This window comes from Aegilops tauschii, chromosome 7 (assembly GCF_002575655.3).
Source record: "Aegilops tauschii subsp. strangulata cultivar AL8/78 chromosome 7, Aet v6.0, whole genome shotgun sequence".
Classification (NCBI taxonomy): Eukaryota; Viridiplantae; Streptophyta; class Magnoliopsida; order Poales; family Poaceae; genus Aegilops; species Aegilops tauschii.
Window position 1 is genome coordinate 8,385,815 of NC_053041.3, and position 15,390 is coordinate 8,401,204.

Genomic DNA, 15,390 nt, shown 5'->3' on the forward strand with positions numbered 1-15,390 from the left:
CCAGCAAGGGCAGAGGCTGCACCAGCAAGGGCACAGGTTGCACCAGCAAGAGGAGAGGCTGCACCAGCAAGAGCACAGGCTGCACCAAGAGCACATGCTGCACCAAGAGCTGGTGCAAGGCATGGTGCTGCAAGGCATTCAAGGCCTTTCTCTGCACCAAGAGCTGCTGCTGGGACTTCCACTTCTGGTGCTTCCACTTCTGCTGGCCCTACAACTCATACTGGATGGATGTCCTATTTAACTGCAAGTGGAAATACCTGAGTGTCATGTGTCATGTTTCTAAACTATGGCAGTTATGCCCAAGAGATGAGGGGGCAAGTTATGTATGTTTTAAACCAGTTATCATTTTGGGTTGACATGCTATCTGGTGGAGTACTCTTTCTACTATGTATGAGTCATGTTTCTAAACTATGTCAGTGCTGCCCCAAGAGATGAGGGGCAAGTTAAGTCTGTTTCAAAACAATTATTATTTTGGTTTGACATGCTATCTATTAGAGTACTCTTTCTGTTATTAGTCATGAATCTAAACTATGTCAATTATGCCCCAAGAGATGATGGGGTTATGTGTGTACTCTTTCTGTTATTTTGGTCTTTAGGGGTTGTCGACGTCGACGGAACCCAACATAACCAAAGTTTTAGTCTTTAGGGGTTGTCGACGTTGACGGAACCCAACATAGCCAAAGATTTAGTCTTTAGGGGTTGTCGACGTCGGCGGAACCCAACATAGCCAAAGGTTTAGTCTTTAGGGGTTGTCGATGTCGACGGAACCCAACATAACCAAAGTTTTAGTCTTTAGGGGTTGTCGACGTCGACGGAACCCAACATAACCAAAGTTTTAGTCTTTAGGGGTTGTCGACGTCGACGGAACCCAACATAACCAACGTTTTAGTCTTTAGGGGTTGTCGACGTCGACGGAACCCAACGTAGCCAAAGTTTTAGTCTTTAGGGGTTGTCGACGTCGACGGAACCCAACATCTATCTAACTACATCCATCTATGAAGCATCTATGCAAGCAAGATAATTCCAACTAAAAGATCCATACATAACATAGCCATAATAGATTCTTACAACAACATACTGGAGTACAACATAGTTCATAACTTAAAGCAACATACTTAATAGATTCATTGAGAACCATAATTCAAACTAACAGATCCATATAGACATACAGAATAGATCCATTGATACTACTTCCCAAAAGGTTAGCTTAGCAGCCTCTTCATCTTGTTCATTCATCCAAGATGGCCTGGATCCCCTTCATCTTCTGCTTATTCTTCTCCTCTGCCTTCAACAGATTAGCAATCTGAAGCTTGAGCTGAGCCCTATCTTTAGTGAGCTTGTCATGGCCCTTTTTCAGATCACCCATGTGATCCTTCAGCTGGAGATTCTCTTGGATGAGCTTATCATGTCCCTTTTTCATATCACCAATGTGATCCTTCAGCTGGAGATTCTCTTGGGTAAGCTTTTCCTGAGACTGGGTGAGTTCAGCATCCTGCTTCAACTTGAGATTTTCTTGGGTTAGCTTCTCCACAGACTTAGTTAGTTCAGCAACCTGGAACTGCAAGTTCCTCATCATGTCTGCACTCAGCACTTCCTTCTCTTTCAAATGGTTAAACTTCAGGTTCCTGATGACAGTGCCTTGGGCTTTTGTCAGGTTCATAAGGACTTCATACTTCCCTTGCAGCTTGAAGATCTCTGCCTCTTTCTTCTCCATCTCTGTCTTCATAGCTGAGACAACTGAGCTGGTCACCTCAGCATTCCTCTCCTATGCACTCTTAGACTGCAAATATCTGAAATCCAGCACCCTATCCTCTTGGGCATTCAAAAGTTCATGAACATCTTCAACTAATTTGTCATAGTTGGCCTCCAGTTTATTTTTTTCTTCTGTCAAATTATGAATAGTGAGTGAACTCTCCAGGTTATCCTTCCTCCTATCACTCTTGCTGTCTTGATACATTTCCCATAGCTTCAACAGTGCATTTTGCATTGTAGGAGACCACTCTGGGTCAACCCATTGAACAGAACCACAGTTCTGACCTTCCCGCAATATATCCAGCACCTATGTTTGTTAAAGAATAGAGTAATATGATCTTAAATAAAGAACTAAAGAACAACAGAGCTAACTAATTGTATTTCAATAATATACTACAATAATCAATGACCTAAAGAACAACACAACATGTGCACTGCAATAATCAATGACCTGCAATAATCAACTATAAAGCACTCATAAAGCACTAAACTAACAGGATCAAAGCTTAAACAATGCTGTGCACTCGAAACTAAGCTCCTGGCCACATAAAAAATTAACAGATGCCTACTCCAATGATCAGCATCAGTGCATAAGTACTACTAATTGGATAAAGAATGGCAATCACAAGAACAGAATCTTACTTGGGGGGCTACTACTAACTGTGGGGCTACTACTAACTCATTTTAATACAAAGACATAGAAAGTGTAGAATCTTACTTTAAGAGGACAAGCTAAAAACCTCTTGCCCGTCTCAAATCCCTCAAAGGCTACACGCCTCTCACATGGCAGCCCATGCTGCTCGCAGGGAACAATGGTTCCAGTCCAATGCCCATGTAGTCTTGGTCTTCAATGCTGGCAGGGATCTGCGGGAGCAAAATGAACCAAAACCCCCCAAATCAAAGTCAAATCCCCAAAGCAGGAACCCTAACCCTAACCCTAACCCTAACTACACCACTCACCCGGTACAACATGCTGTCGTCATCGGAGGAGTTCATGTACTGCAGGCTGGGGTAGTCGTCGCTGCTCTCATCCTCGTGAACCATGGCGCGGTGGCGGCGGGGGAATGCGCGGCGGTCGGCGGCGAATCGGCGGGTGAGAGCTCGAGCGGGGCTAGGGTTCGTGGGGAGTGAGTGAGTTGGGTTCGACCAGATAGACCGGCCGAGCCGGTTCGGCAGCTTGTGAACTGACTGGTGGGGCCGGGTTGTCAGATACAGCGTCAATACAGAATTATACGCAGTTTAGCCCGTATTGCAACGACCAGCCTCAAACGTGGTACTGACTTGCAAAAAATCTGAATAGTGGTACTGATACGTTACAACTGCCCCAAGTGTGGTACTTCCCTACAATTAACTCATTTTTAACATAGGATTATGTCCTGGTCTCCAATATATTGATAACCAGTCCTGTGCAATGGTGCATTTTTTTGCCAAATGTCAACACATAGATAGATCAACGCTTCATTGCCAAACTTTTTTTTAATGCGTCCCAATCTCACAAAATAGTGGAATGAAAGAATAGACCCCTTCGTTGTAGAAAGAATTGGAGATCAGACACTCAACCTTAACAGTTCTTTTAACCTTAGCGTACATGATATCCATCATGCATTTTCTGTGTGCCACTGATATATGTCTTTACCTTTTAACAGTTCAGTTTTATGGCCATGAGAAAAATGTGGATAACAGTCTGCCCATCAAAACTGATAAGGATACATTGAGAGAAGGATACAGGTCTGAACCACCTCCTATTAACATATGCCTGTGGTTTTAGGAAACTCATAATTTCATAAATGCCTCACTTTTCTTCTTCTATCATTTGATAGGTTCATTCTTTCTGAGGAAGATGACATGGATTCAACTTGGGAGAAGAGGCTGGTCAAGCGTTACTATGACAAGCTTTTTAAAGAGTATCCATTTTTAGTATATTTTATATTGCATTGTTCTTTCTATGAGGACATGTCAGTACATGGCATATTTTTCAGATAATTTTGTGAAATAACTAGTTCATGTATGCTGATGCTAATGTCATTACATATACTTATTTAATAGCTTGGTAATGTAAATAGGCATAAGGCATGTGAATGTATCTTAAACCTATCAAGGGCATATATCTCTTGCTGTCCTCTGTATTGCTATGCTCTTCTGCATAAAGACTTAAGCGCTTCATGGTTTCACCTCAATGCCTCATGAACTTGTGCTTTCTCTCAGCCAGTATTGATCATTGCTTGTATAAATGGGTGTGTGCTGTTATTTGTAATTTTGTAAGACTTAACTATAATGTGCTTAGGGTCCTTAACTCGAGGCAGGTATTGCATTGCTGACATGACCCAGTATAAAAAATGCAAGGTATGGTGCTTTAACCCTATGTCAATGAATACTGTTTCTTGATGTAAACATATAGTTTCTCCTTTAGTATTGAATGATATACAAAAGGAAGAATGCATGGCATGACTTTTGGAGGGACATCTAAAGGCAACAATAGTGTCCTTCCAATTGTGACTCTTGTGACCTTGATGAATTCATATTTCATAAAATTAATGCACAGGCAGGAATAACTAGAAAATTGTTTTTTTGGTTGTGGATTTACATCAATGTGCATATTGCAAGAACCATGTTTGCCAACCTGCCCATTTTTCATATTATGTTCTGGCAGGCACGCACAAACACTGATTATCCTTGTAACACAGAAGTGAACAACTATTAATGATATGGCAGTCGTGCATTTTCAGTGGCAGGATGATGAATGGATGCCCAACCAGTAGTTTTTTTTCCCTTCTAAAATCATCTGTAGTTTTGGATATGAATCCCATCTTACAAGGGTATATTCTCCTGCAGATTGGATTGAGATGGAGAACAGAAAAGGAAGTGATATCTGGCAAAGGTATTCTTAAGCAATCATGTCTATTAATTCCCATCTAAAATCATTTCTCTGAAAAGTATGACTGAACTTAAATTGTACAAGTATTCTGTTGCTAGTAACAGACCATTCAAATGGATGTCTAGAACTTAAAAGGGTATTTAAAGAAATTGTAATTAAAAATTACTGAGCTTAAAACTTTATTTCTTTACACTATTAGGCATACTTTTCTTTTATTTAGCTGTATGTCTGAGTGCAGTTGGGGTGCTTGCACCAAATTACCACCAAACTCAAAAACAAATCATTAACTGAATCTCTAGAATTTGGAAGCCATCATTGTAGTTTTCTTTTCTAATTATACCAAGGTGTTAGACAATACAGAATTTGTTTTTTTTTCTTCTGAAAATTGTCTATTCGCTTAAACAGGATCAGATATTTCTTGTTCAGAATCAATACAAAATCTTTAGCAATGGTCAGAATATGCTCTTTTGCAGGGCAATTTATCTGTGGTAATAGGCGTTGTGATGAAAAACATGGGCTAGGCAGTTATGAGGTATGTTCTTGACTAAATCCTATTGCTCATGCTAAAATGTGTAAAACACAAAACACATTTTATAAAGAACTGTTTCAGCTGTATTTGTAGCACTTACATTTCTCTCTTATCATTTTCAGGTGAATTTTTCTTATGTTGAAGCAGGGGAGCAGAAACAAGCACTAGTGCAGCTGGTAGCTTGCAAGAGGTTAGTGAATCCACTGTTCCATAATAGGATTTGTTTGAACCAGATTTGGCACTGCTCTTTCTTACCATGATAGTTATATTTCTTTTGCTTTTCCTTGGACCACTGAATCTTGCTTCGTCTTTTGTGCTTTCATTTTGTTCAAGCAAGTGCCCAATTGATTATTTAGCCTGATTGTAGTACATTATGAAAGATGTGCAGAAAAGCTTGCTTATAAGAGGCTGAAGGAGAAAGAGAAAGAGAAGGAGGGGGATCCCTACGGTGAAAAGGAAATTGAGTTGAAAGACAGGGACAAGAGAAAGAGGTATCTTAAGTTCTTGTTCTTGTCCAACCCCATTATTTTGTTATACACTAGATTCTTTGACTGTTCAAACTGCAGAGAACACGAAGGAAGTGATGATACCTCTGAGGATGAGGCCAAGAAAGATAGAAGAAAGAAAAAAGGTACAGCTGATTGGATACGCCTTTTATATTGGTCATGTACTTTGTTGGGTTGGGGGTCAGGGGTCTAATGCTTAGTTAACGGCTTGCTTGGCTACTGTACTCTTCAGGCGGCCAAATCTCAAACAGGGTTTTTATAACATCCCCATGGCCTATTGGCACCATCCTTTTTCCTGAAATCTGAACAGCACTTTTCAAGATATTTGGCACCTAAATGTTGAGTTCACTTGGTAACTGTGTGTGTGGTTTCCACCTGGGAATGGCCCAGGTCACGGCTGATCTCGGGCCTTGTAAATAAGGTCTATCTAGAACACATATCTTGTGTTTATTCATGTAGGGAAATGTCATGGCTCTGCGCTCAGTAGAACGTATGCCTTTATTGGGCTCACCAGAACCTGCGACAGCCTTGGGCTTTGTCGATTATTCTGTGCTCATGCATGCATCTTGTGTTTGTTTATTGGGGATTTAGGGATGCCATAGATTCCAGCGGCATGAAACTTACTCTTGCAAAAATGGTGCAGATCGAAAGGGAGCTTCTTCAAGGAGTTCAGGAAACAACGATGAAGGTTTCGAAGAGTTCCTCGAAGGCATGTTCCCAAGATCTGGTTTTCTTAGGGGCTACAAAAAGTTGTTCCATGCTCTTTCGGGGAAAAAAACGAGCACGGATCTTGTAACAAAGCCATCAGTAGTGGAGTAGCAAATCGTTGCAAATCCGACCCTTGATGTGCTTTGACTACAAGTCAATGTAGGTGCGCTATCTGTAATTATGTGTGCCCGTGCTGTTTCATTTTCGTAGCTGTGAGAGATGCCCGTTACTCTGTTAGTCAAAGAAAAAATGAATGTAACTACTCGTGGGTCTACTTTAGTGTTACACTGAAGGAGTGAAGGACAATTTCAGTAACATTGACTTGTGTATCTATGTCAGTGTTCTGGCTGGAGAGGTTCGGTGATGAACTTGTGTATCTATGTCAGCTAGCCTGCCTAGCTTCAACCCAAAAAACAGTGATGAACTTGATATTACATTTGCATTGTACCTCGACAGTTGAAAATAATCAAATTGCAGCTTCCAGTTACTTATTTCTTCTTAAGCAAAAAAAAAAAAACTGCTTATCTGCACAGAATGTTACAAGCCCAACTCTGTAGAAACAGATGGATGAAAGCGTTGGAGATTGTGGCATATGAAGGGAAGAAGCTCCTTTCCATCTTGGGTAATAAGAACTGAACCATATCTCGAGATGAAGCTAATTGATTTTAGATCATCTGAAAGAGGATTGCCTCCGCTGCCAGTGCAGTCTCATTGCTAATTTCTAGGGCCACAGAGGTAAATCTCGTTCATTGGATAAACTGACTCTCAAGTACGCATAACCCTTATTCTGGGAACAGGCGCAACGGTCACGGATGTTTACACGTCTTGCAGAATTGGAATCATCCAATGCCCAACCAAAACTGAGAGCATTGCACATGTAGCCTACATATGTAGCTCCCATCACTTGACAAATTGATACCATGGACTGGATGAATAACAAGATGCTGGAAGACCAACCTCAAAGGAGCGAAGAACTTGCAGCACATATCGATTTGCTTGAGTGAAGAGCTGCCAGCTTGTTGGGAATGTGAGGGACTGCAGGGTCTTGGTTAGCTCACCAAGCTGGAGATATGCGGGTGCCACTGCAGGGTCTTGGTTAGCTCACCAAGTCATGATGCATGTAAAGTAATCGACCATGCATACAAGCCTAGAGTTGCAGCGCCGCCTACCGGTCAACATCTAGACGCAGCCCGCTCGAACTTGAGAGCTAACCAGGCGAGCTTGTTGTGCTTAGGCAAAGAAATTTTCAAGCATCAGCGAACACGTATGTGGCTCAACACGGAACTTGTTTTTGCATTGTTAGCAAGGGGACGAGAGGAGAATTCAAATGCATGGCATGCATCAGCTGATCCTTCTCTTCCAAGCAATATCACGTCATGTTATGCTCTTTGCTATACCTTGTTGCACTTTTGCTCTTTTTAGTACGTAGGAACTGTTTTCAGCTATATGGGAACGCTGCATGAGATGTTTTTTCTCGGATTAAATTCCCTTTCATTTTGCTCAAGCAGGGGACGAGCCGAGGAGACCAGGAATGGATTAGAGCTCAAGCTCACACATTAGGGATAACAAAATTCACGTCCTGAAACCGTGTAGCAGTAAAATTTAGCAAGATTGTATGTAGGGATTAAAGAAAGCCCATTACTGGTGGCCAAAATCAAAGAAACTTGTACAACCTTTTCGGTTTTGAAATATTCATCGCTGTTGACTAAGATATTTTTTCTATGTTTGCAATAAATTTCGAATAATACGAATGGTCAAACGTTGCAGGAAAAAGTTAACAGCGACAAATATTTCTATACGGAGTGAATATTAGACTAGCTGTGCTAAAAAAGTCAATGTATATACGTAAAAAGTTAGCAGTAAGAATATAAACTGATATTGATTAGGTATGGCACATGGTGAGATAAAAAAAGAATCTGTAAAAATATTGAGATGGCATGAACAAAAGGAAAGCAGCAGTATGTGAACACTTTGGACTTAGTGGTGAGAATTAAAGGATTGAAATAAAAAAAATTCTTAAAATACAGTTAATATCTTCTATGTCATTGCTTGGTTGGCTCTACAAGATAGAATCTGGACCCACCTATTGTAAAATACAGTTAATAGATAGAACAGTTGATGAATAAACCTTGCCTCCTCGACAGTAGCAGAAACACTGGAGTGAACCCACCTATTAATACGATCCCAAAACCAGGCTACAGAGAGGATGATTTGGTTCCCAAGAGAAAGCTTCTTGCCATCTCTACTTCAGTCACATCGCTACATGAAAATAGATGGGGAAAATAAATGGTTCAAATACGAGATACTCCCTCCATTCCTAAATATTTGTTTTTCTAGAGATTTCAACAAGTGACTACATACGGAGCAAAATGAGTGAATCTACACTCTAAAATATGATATATACATATGTGGTAGTCCATTTGAAATCTCTAAAAAGACAATTATTTAGGAACGGAGGGCGTATAAGATAATGTAAACCTAATTTTTGTAGTAGATGCACACGAGCTCACATACCAGTCAAACGCTTCTTCTTTGCTACCAAGGAAAACATTCTTGGATGAAATTAAGTTGAACAGCTTCCACTTTCTTCAATCTTTTGTAATACTTTTTTTGCGGGGAAATCTTTTGTAATACAAACGACATGTTACACACACACAACTTAGCAAACATATTTGAAATAACCATGCGGAAGTAGAATTACTCGTAATAAAACATGGGAGCTTCGCTACATCTCAGAACTATACGCCTGAAATAAAATAAAATAAAATAAAATTAAATAGGCATCGGATGTTCAGTTACGTGTAGTATGAAAAAAAAGAATAGCCAAATCAAACTATACCGAGATTGTGCAACAACAAAAGAAAACTTCTGGGCCAACTCAACTACTTCATCGGGATTGGTCTTTTAATAAGTAGGAAAAAGGGATCCGCTGGAGAGAGTCCAGCCCTCGTTCGTTCCCCACGGACCTTCTCTCTCAGAAGCCAAGCGTCGTTGGCCGCCGTCGTGGACCTAACCCAAGGTATGTACTGCTTTCTCGACTCATCACCGATTACTCTCTGCCTGCCAGATCGATGATTTCCTCTCTATTTGCAGATCCACCCGACCTGACCCTGTCCCTGCATCATACGCTCTCCCGCTTCCGATCCATGGAGAAGGCGGAGACAGGGGAGAACTTCGAGAGGAACACCAAGTCTAGGCTGGAAACCCATCCGGGGTCAACGGCGGAGGCGGCCAGCCTTTTCACCGACGACCTCATCCTGGAGATCCTCTCCCGCCTCCCCGCCAGATCCCTCCACCGCTGCAAGTGCGTCTCCATGCATTGGCGCGACCTCATCGCTGATCCCGCCAACTGCAACATGCTGCTCCTGACCAAGTTCCCGCAGACCGGCTTCTCCCACCACGTGCCTCTAGCGCGCCACCCAACATCTCCATTGGACTAATCCTCCTTGGGGCCGTTTGGTGTACTCCGGGGACACAAATCTGAACTAGTAACAAACATCAAACAAGCTGTTTGGTATGCTAATGAGAAGCTCAGAGGATGATAAGCAAGGAATTTACCATGCCAGAATTCCTGCAGCTAGCATGCCAATTCGCACTCATACTAAAACTGAACAGTGGTGTGTAGACTTGGCAATCTCAGCCTGGTATGCTTGTAAGGGGGCGGTGGCCTTGCTAAATCTCCGGCCGTTAGAAATTCTAGTGCAAAGTGTTGAGTAAATATGCAATTGTCCGATTAATTTAATCCAGGAAATAATCATGAACATGGCATTGACAGAATTAACGACATGCTAATTACGATCTATATAAGAACGTAGTCACAAGTAGTAGACAAATCTACACATAATGCTAGTACGGCTAACACATAAATAAACAGGAGCGGGATAAACGAGTTATACCTTCCGGTAGGCCAGGAAGAAGCCGTGGCGGCGGTGGCAGCAGCGGCGTCCTCAGCGGCCTTCTTTTCGGCTTCAAGCTTCTAGGCGACGGCACGTTCAGCGTCGGTGGACATGGTGATGACGAGGGCAAAGCGGATGTAGAGGAAGCAGACGAACGGAGGTGTGTAGTCGCCAAAAACCTAATCCCCTCTCTCCCGTACAGGATCCAAAGAAGCGGGCTTTCGGAGGCCTACTCTCCCGTCAACCGTGTACGCGGTGGGGTGGAGTTGCCGGTGGCAGCAGTAGCAAAGGGATGATAAGGGCGGTGCACGTGGAGCAGATGTGATTTGTTCGTGGGGCTAGGGTTTAGCAGACGGCTCACATATATAGGCGTAGCCACGTGGAGAGACGTGGGGTCAGCCCACGTCCGGTTCTGTAATAGCCCACTATCTGACGTCTCAGATCATGGTCCACCTGTCAAAGACTCTCCGTTTTTGAGCGGCAAAAATAAGCACATAGATGTGAGCTCGGCTCGTTCAGGCAACCCGCATCATGGCGAGGAGGAGCGCGCGAGGGCCTCTTCCCTTCTCAAGGAGGTCCAACTCCTCCCCGAACTAGCAAGATGAGATTAAACTTCCCACCACCCACTGTCTTGATACCTACATGGGCTCTTAGAGATTTTTCTGAAATTGTTGGATGGGCCTGAAGCCCACCACATATTTCGACACAAAGTTAGTCACTTAACTAGCGATAAAATTCACACAGTAAAATCTCTTAGAGCATCTCCAGCCGTTCGGCCCCCCAGGGCGCCGAAAAAGAGCGGCCTGGGGGCGAACCGGCGCTAGATCGGCCCCTGGGGTTCGTTTTTCCCCAGCCACGCCCCCAGGTGCCCCCCCGAGGCACCCCATATTCGAACCCCATCGTTCCCGCTAAAAAAAACCACAAACAGGCGATCATCGCAATAGTTCAGCGATTCGGTGCCACAGTTCGACGATCAAATGAAGGGACACGCAGTAGTTCGGCGTACGAAAAAGGAAGGACGCGGACGGAGTGCATCAAACGTCGAGCTCCACCATGGGCGTCGTCGTCGGCGTACGGGGGCTGGGAGGAGTCGGCGCAGCTTCCGGGCTGGTCGGCGCGGCGTCTGTGCTGCTGGGCGCGGCGGAGGCATCGTCGGTGGGGTTGGGCGTCGCGGAGGCATCATCATCCGTCGGGCGCGGCCGAGGCATCGTCGGTGGGGCTGGGCGTCGCGGAGGCATCATCATCCGTCGGGCTGGGCGGCGGCGGCGACGAAGGCGTCGGCGTCGCCGGTATCTTGTTCAGGATGAGGCCTCGCTCCGCCAAGAACCACGCCTTGAGCTTCTCATCGCCGCTCTGGAGCATGTCAGCGCCGCCCATCAAGACGGCGAGGTCGTTGTTCCTCTTCTTGGTGTCTTGTGCTTTGAGTTTCGCGGCGGCGTTGGTCGTCATCAAAACAGCCCACCTCGCCTCAGTTTTCGCTTCTCGCTGGGCGGCCCTGGCCTTGGCGTCGGTGAGGCAGTACTCGATAGACTCTTGCATGCGCGCGGCAGCCGACTCGGTGTGTTTCGCCTTCTTGGCACCTTTGTTGCTGTTCGGGCGCCCGTCGGACGCGCCCGCGGTCGGCACGTCCGGCTTGTACGTCTCTTTGGCCTTGGCGAGGGTGCGTCGGACGCCTGCCCATTTCTCGCACTTGTCGATCCGCTTGAAGACGTGGAGGTACTTGAACTCTACATCGCTGTTGTCATCGCGGAACATGGCGAACATGCGTAGCAACTGCGCCGAGGAAAAGAACATCAGTCGGCACCAGCGCGCGCCACACGGTGAGAGGGCGCGCACACTGCGTGCTATACCTGATCCTCGACACTAGTGCCGCTCTCCGGGCGAGCCGCGACCTCCTCGACGATCCCATGCCATTTTTTGCACGCCGTTTGGATGAGCCCCCAATGGTTCGCCATCGCCTTCGACCCACGCTTCATGTGCACGCCTTTGAAGTAGGGGTCGACGAGTTTCCGCTTGTCGAACTCGGCCTTGATGCGGGCCCAATACGTCTCGATGCTCTGGTTCGTGCCGGTGACTGGGTCGAGGCAGATGACCTTCCACGCTTCGGCGAGGCACTCCTCTTCCTTTGACGCCCACTTGATGCGCGGCTCGTCGGTCTTGGCCGCCTTCTTCTTCTTCTTCTTAGCTTTCCTCGTCGGCACCGGATCCTCCTCCTCTTCTTCCTCCTCCTCCGGCTCTTCCTCGCCGTAGTCGAGCTCGTCGTCCATGTCGCCGATGTCAATCGAGCCATCTTGTGTAGTGAACCCGGGGGAAGCGGCGGCGGCAGCCAAGCCGGCTGTGATGATGTCTTCCATGTCGGCCTATGTCGCGTCGGCGTCGCCGAGATGCGACGAGGAGAAGGCTTGCGAGTAGAGGCCGCGGCGAAGTGGTAGCATCGGTGAGGCTGCGTAGTCGGGCGGCGAGTACGTGTACGGCGGGTACTGCACGCGGGCGAGGGCGTGCGCTGGACTGGGCGCCCATGGGGGGAAGTTGATGTTGGGGTTGAAGCCACCATGGGGGTCGCCATCGGCATAGCCCGGCGACGGCGTGCTCCATGGGTGCGGCGACGACGAGAACCCGACCAGAGAGCCGACGCTTTGCTGGCTCCAGGCCGCGTACGGGTGCCCACCGGGTGGATTCATCATCGCCGCGCGTGCCGCGTCAGCTTGTTCAGCCGCATGCACCGCCGCCGCCGCAGCCGCAGCGTGCGCTGCTCTCTCCCTGGCCTTCTTGGCCCTGTTGCGCCTGTCGGCGGTGACGGCCTCACGGCGCTCCACATCCGCCTTCCACTCGGCGTTGCTCATGCCGGGGGGCTTGGACAGCGGCACCCTCGGCTTCCTTTGCTTCGGCTGGGCGACGGCGGCTGCTGCGGGATCCGTGGCGGCGCGGGGCATCACGTACTTCTTCGGCGGCATGGCTGGCGGAAGGGGGAGGAGGCGGGGATTTGGCGGGAGAAATGGAGAAGAGAGGGAAGAGGAGGGGGAACCGGGAGGAAACGGCGGGAAAAGGGCTTCCTGGCGCCGACAGAGCGGCCCCACGCCGCTTTTCGCTTCTGCCGGCGTGCCCCGGCGACACCCGGCCGCTTGGGTTCGGGGCGGGAGCGCCGGCTCTAGATTTCGCCCAAACCGGCGCTAAACGAGATTCTAGGGACGCGACTGGTCCGATTTTCGGCCACCGGCGCTAAAAATTTGTCTGAGAGGGCGGGGACGCGGCCGGAGATGCTCTTAATCGTAGAGGACACGAACCGGTCGTCGCAGCAGATGATGAAGACCTCCAGCAGCTTGCGAAGACTGGCCTGCTCCTGGAAAAGTTGAGCTGCGTTGTAGTAGCAAGCTGAGGAGATTTCGAAGGCGTAGACATTTCCTGAGGAATCTGTCGCCGACATTGCAGGGTGCGGCCTGCGCATGCGACGGCGAAGGCGGTGCTGGTGGCTATTGCGCCCGCGACCTCCTTAGAAGGAGCGAGCCGAGACCAGCAGGGATGCGCTCCCGTTGCCAGCGCGAAGCCCCGGATGTGTGGCAAGAAGGTGGCCGGCCATCTTTAGGCTAGTCTTTATCCTCCCTTTTTAGAAAAGATTTCGTTAGACTGATGATATTTCATTTTCATCGCTGCTTCAGAGAAGCAAATAAGTGGCACATCAGTTGGCAAAATATTCTTATGGGTCTCATGCTGAATTTAGTTGGGATGGGGATGCACCCAGTTTTCTCTCCTTATGTAAACCATGATGTAACTCTGCACAATAAAGCGCCATAAGGCAATTTTTTTATTAAAAAAGGAGTCATCCTATTTAGGGACCTGCGCGTGGGAGAGCGCACAAACGCGCAGCCCTCCCACCACCCGCGCGTTGGGCCAGCCTATCTGTGGGGCTGCTTTTTTCCTTTTTTTATATTTTTTGCTTCATATTTTTTAGGATTTCAAAAAACCGAATTTAAAAAATTCAAGAAACTGAAAATGCTCTCAGATTCAAAAGATGTTCATGAGTTCAAAAATGTTCTCAAAATTGAAAAATATCCGTGCAATCATAAAATGTTTGTGATTTTGTAAAATATCGGTGAATTCAAAAAACTCTTGAAGGCAAAAGAAAATGTTCGCATATATGGAAAATATTCATATATTTTTATATAATGGAAATTTAAAAAATGTTTGTCTATTTAACAACATGAATTCCAAAAATTCTTATGAATTTCGAAAAAAGGTCTTCACATTTAAAAAACTGTTCATGATTTTAACAAATATGCTTATGAATTCCGGAACAATTCACGGTATTCAAAAAATGTTCACTAACATCAAACAATGTTTGCATTTTTAAAAAGTGTTCACGAATTACAAAAAAAAAAGTTTGCTAATTCCAGAAAATGTACAAGAACTAAAAAATCATTAATTTGAAAAATGTTGTCAGTTTCAAAAAATGTCATGAGTTTGGTTTTTTTATTTAATTTAAAATTATTCTCAAAGTCGAAAATTTTCACAACTTTTTAAGAAAGTTCACGAATTTTAAATTGTTTGCGATTTTCATAAAAATACATGAACTGAAAAAATGTTCGGCATTTAAGAAAATAGTGAATGTGAAAATAAAAAAGGAAAAAACAGGAAAATATGTAAAAACAAAGGAATAAAAAAAAGGAAAAAACAAAACAAAAACGAAAAACCGGTTGAGGGAAGGTTCAAGATCGATTGGGGGGAGGGGAGCTGTAGAGAAGGCTTGGAGAAGGTGTTCTTGGCGGTTGACCCAGTTGGCCCCAGGTTGCAAATGGTGCACGCCGTCGTCGGCGGGCCCGCATCACCACCACCTCTTGATGGAGGACGTGTGAGAGCACTTCTGCCTCTCGATTGTGGAGGAGCACCTCGAGGAGGAGGTGTAGCTCGAGGCGGTCGGTGGGACGTTGTTGCCCTCGTCGAGCTATATGCCGACTCGTCCCTCATTGGTGAAGCATGCGCCATCCTTGAGTCCATCAAGGATGAGTGGTTGGTGTCGACGAACCGCCGTAGGATCTTCATTCACTTAGAGTAAATCCCAGAACACACACACGCGCGCGAGGGTGGACTCAGACTCTTCTTAGAAGAACACTGACGAACAGGGGAAAG

General features: G+C 45.9%; 2 protein-coding genes across 2 annotated transcripts; one reads left to right on the forward strand and one right to left on the reverse strand.

The window, feature by feature from the left end:
• Positions 1-1,765: 1,765 nt before the first annotated feature.
• LOC109776325 (uncharacterized) lies at positions 1,766-2,796 on the reverse strand. The gene is made up of 3 exons (XM_020334966.1): positions 2,713-2,796; positions 2,536-2,616; positions 1,766-2,059 (listed from the first exon to the last, which is right to left on the reverse strand). Exons 1-3 carry the CDS (start codon positions 2,794-2,796, stop codon positions 1,766-1,768), a joined length of 459 nt encoding a protein of 152 aa, XP_020190555.1.
• A 544-nt stretch (positions 2,797-3,340) lies between these two features.
• On the forward strand, positions 3,341-6,881 carry LOC109776323 (uncharacterized). Its single transcript, XM_040395359.3, has 8 exons — positions 3,341-3,480; positions 3,573-3,656; positions 4,056-4,095; positions 4,585-4,630; positions 5,101-5,159; positions 5,279-5,346; positions 5,537-5,647; positions 5,723-6,881. The coding sequence occupies exons 1-8, from the start codon at positions 3,341-3,343 to the stop codon at positions 5,853-5,855; spliced, it is 681 nt and encodes a 226-aa protein (XP_040251293.2). The 3' UTR covers positions 5,856-6,881.
• Positions 6,882-15,390: the final 8,509 nt, after the last annotated feature.

Excerpts from the sequence above, each read along its gene's own strand:
- LOC109776323 (XM_040395359.3), top strand. The coding sequence starts at position 3,341 with ATGATATCCATCATGCATTTTCTGTGTGCCACTGATATATGTCTTTAC. Across the intron at positions 3,657-4,055 it reads TATGACAAGCTTTTTAAAGA|GTATTGCATTGCTGACATGA; the intron begins GTATCCATTTTT and ends AACTCGAGGCAG. Across the intron at positions 4,631-5,100 it reads GGAAGTGATATCTGGCAAAG|GGCAATTTATCTGTGGTAAT; the intron begins GTATTCTTAAGC and ends GCTCTTTTGCAG.
- LOC109776325 (XM_020334966.1), bottom strand. The coding sequence starts at position 2,796 with ATGGTTCACGAGGATGAGAGCAGCGACGACTACCCCAGCCTGCAGTAC. Across the intron at positions 2,617-2,712 it reads ACGACAGCATGTTGTACCGG|ATCCCTGCCAGCATTGAAGA; the intron begins GTGAGTGGTGTA and ends TTGCTCCCGCAG. Across the intron at positions 2,060-2,535 it reads CGAGCAGCATGGGCTGCCAT|GTGCTGGATATATTGCGGGA; the intron begins GTGAGAGGCGTG and ends TAACAAACATAG.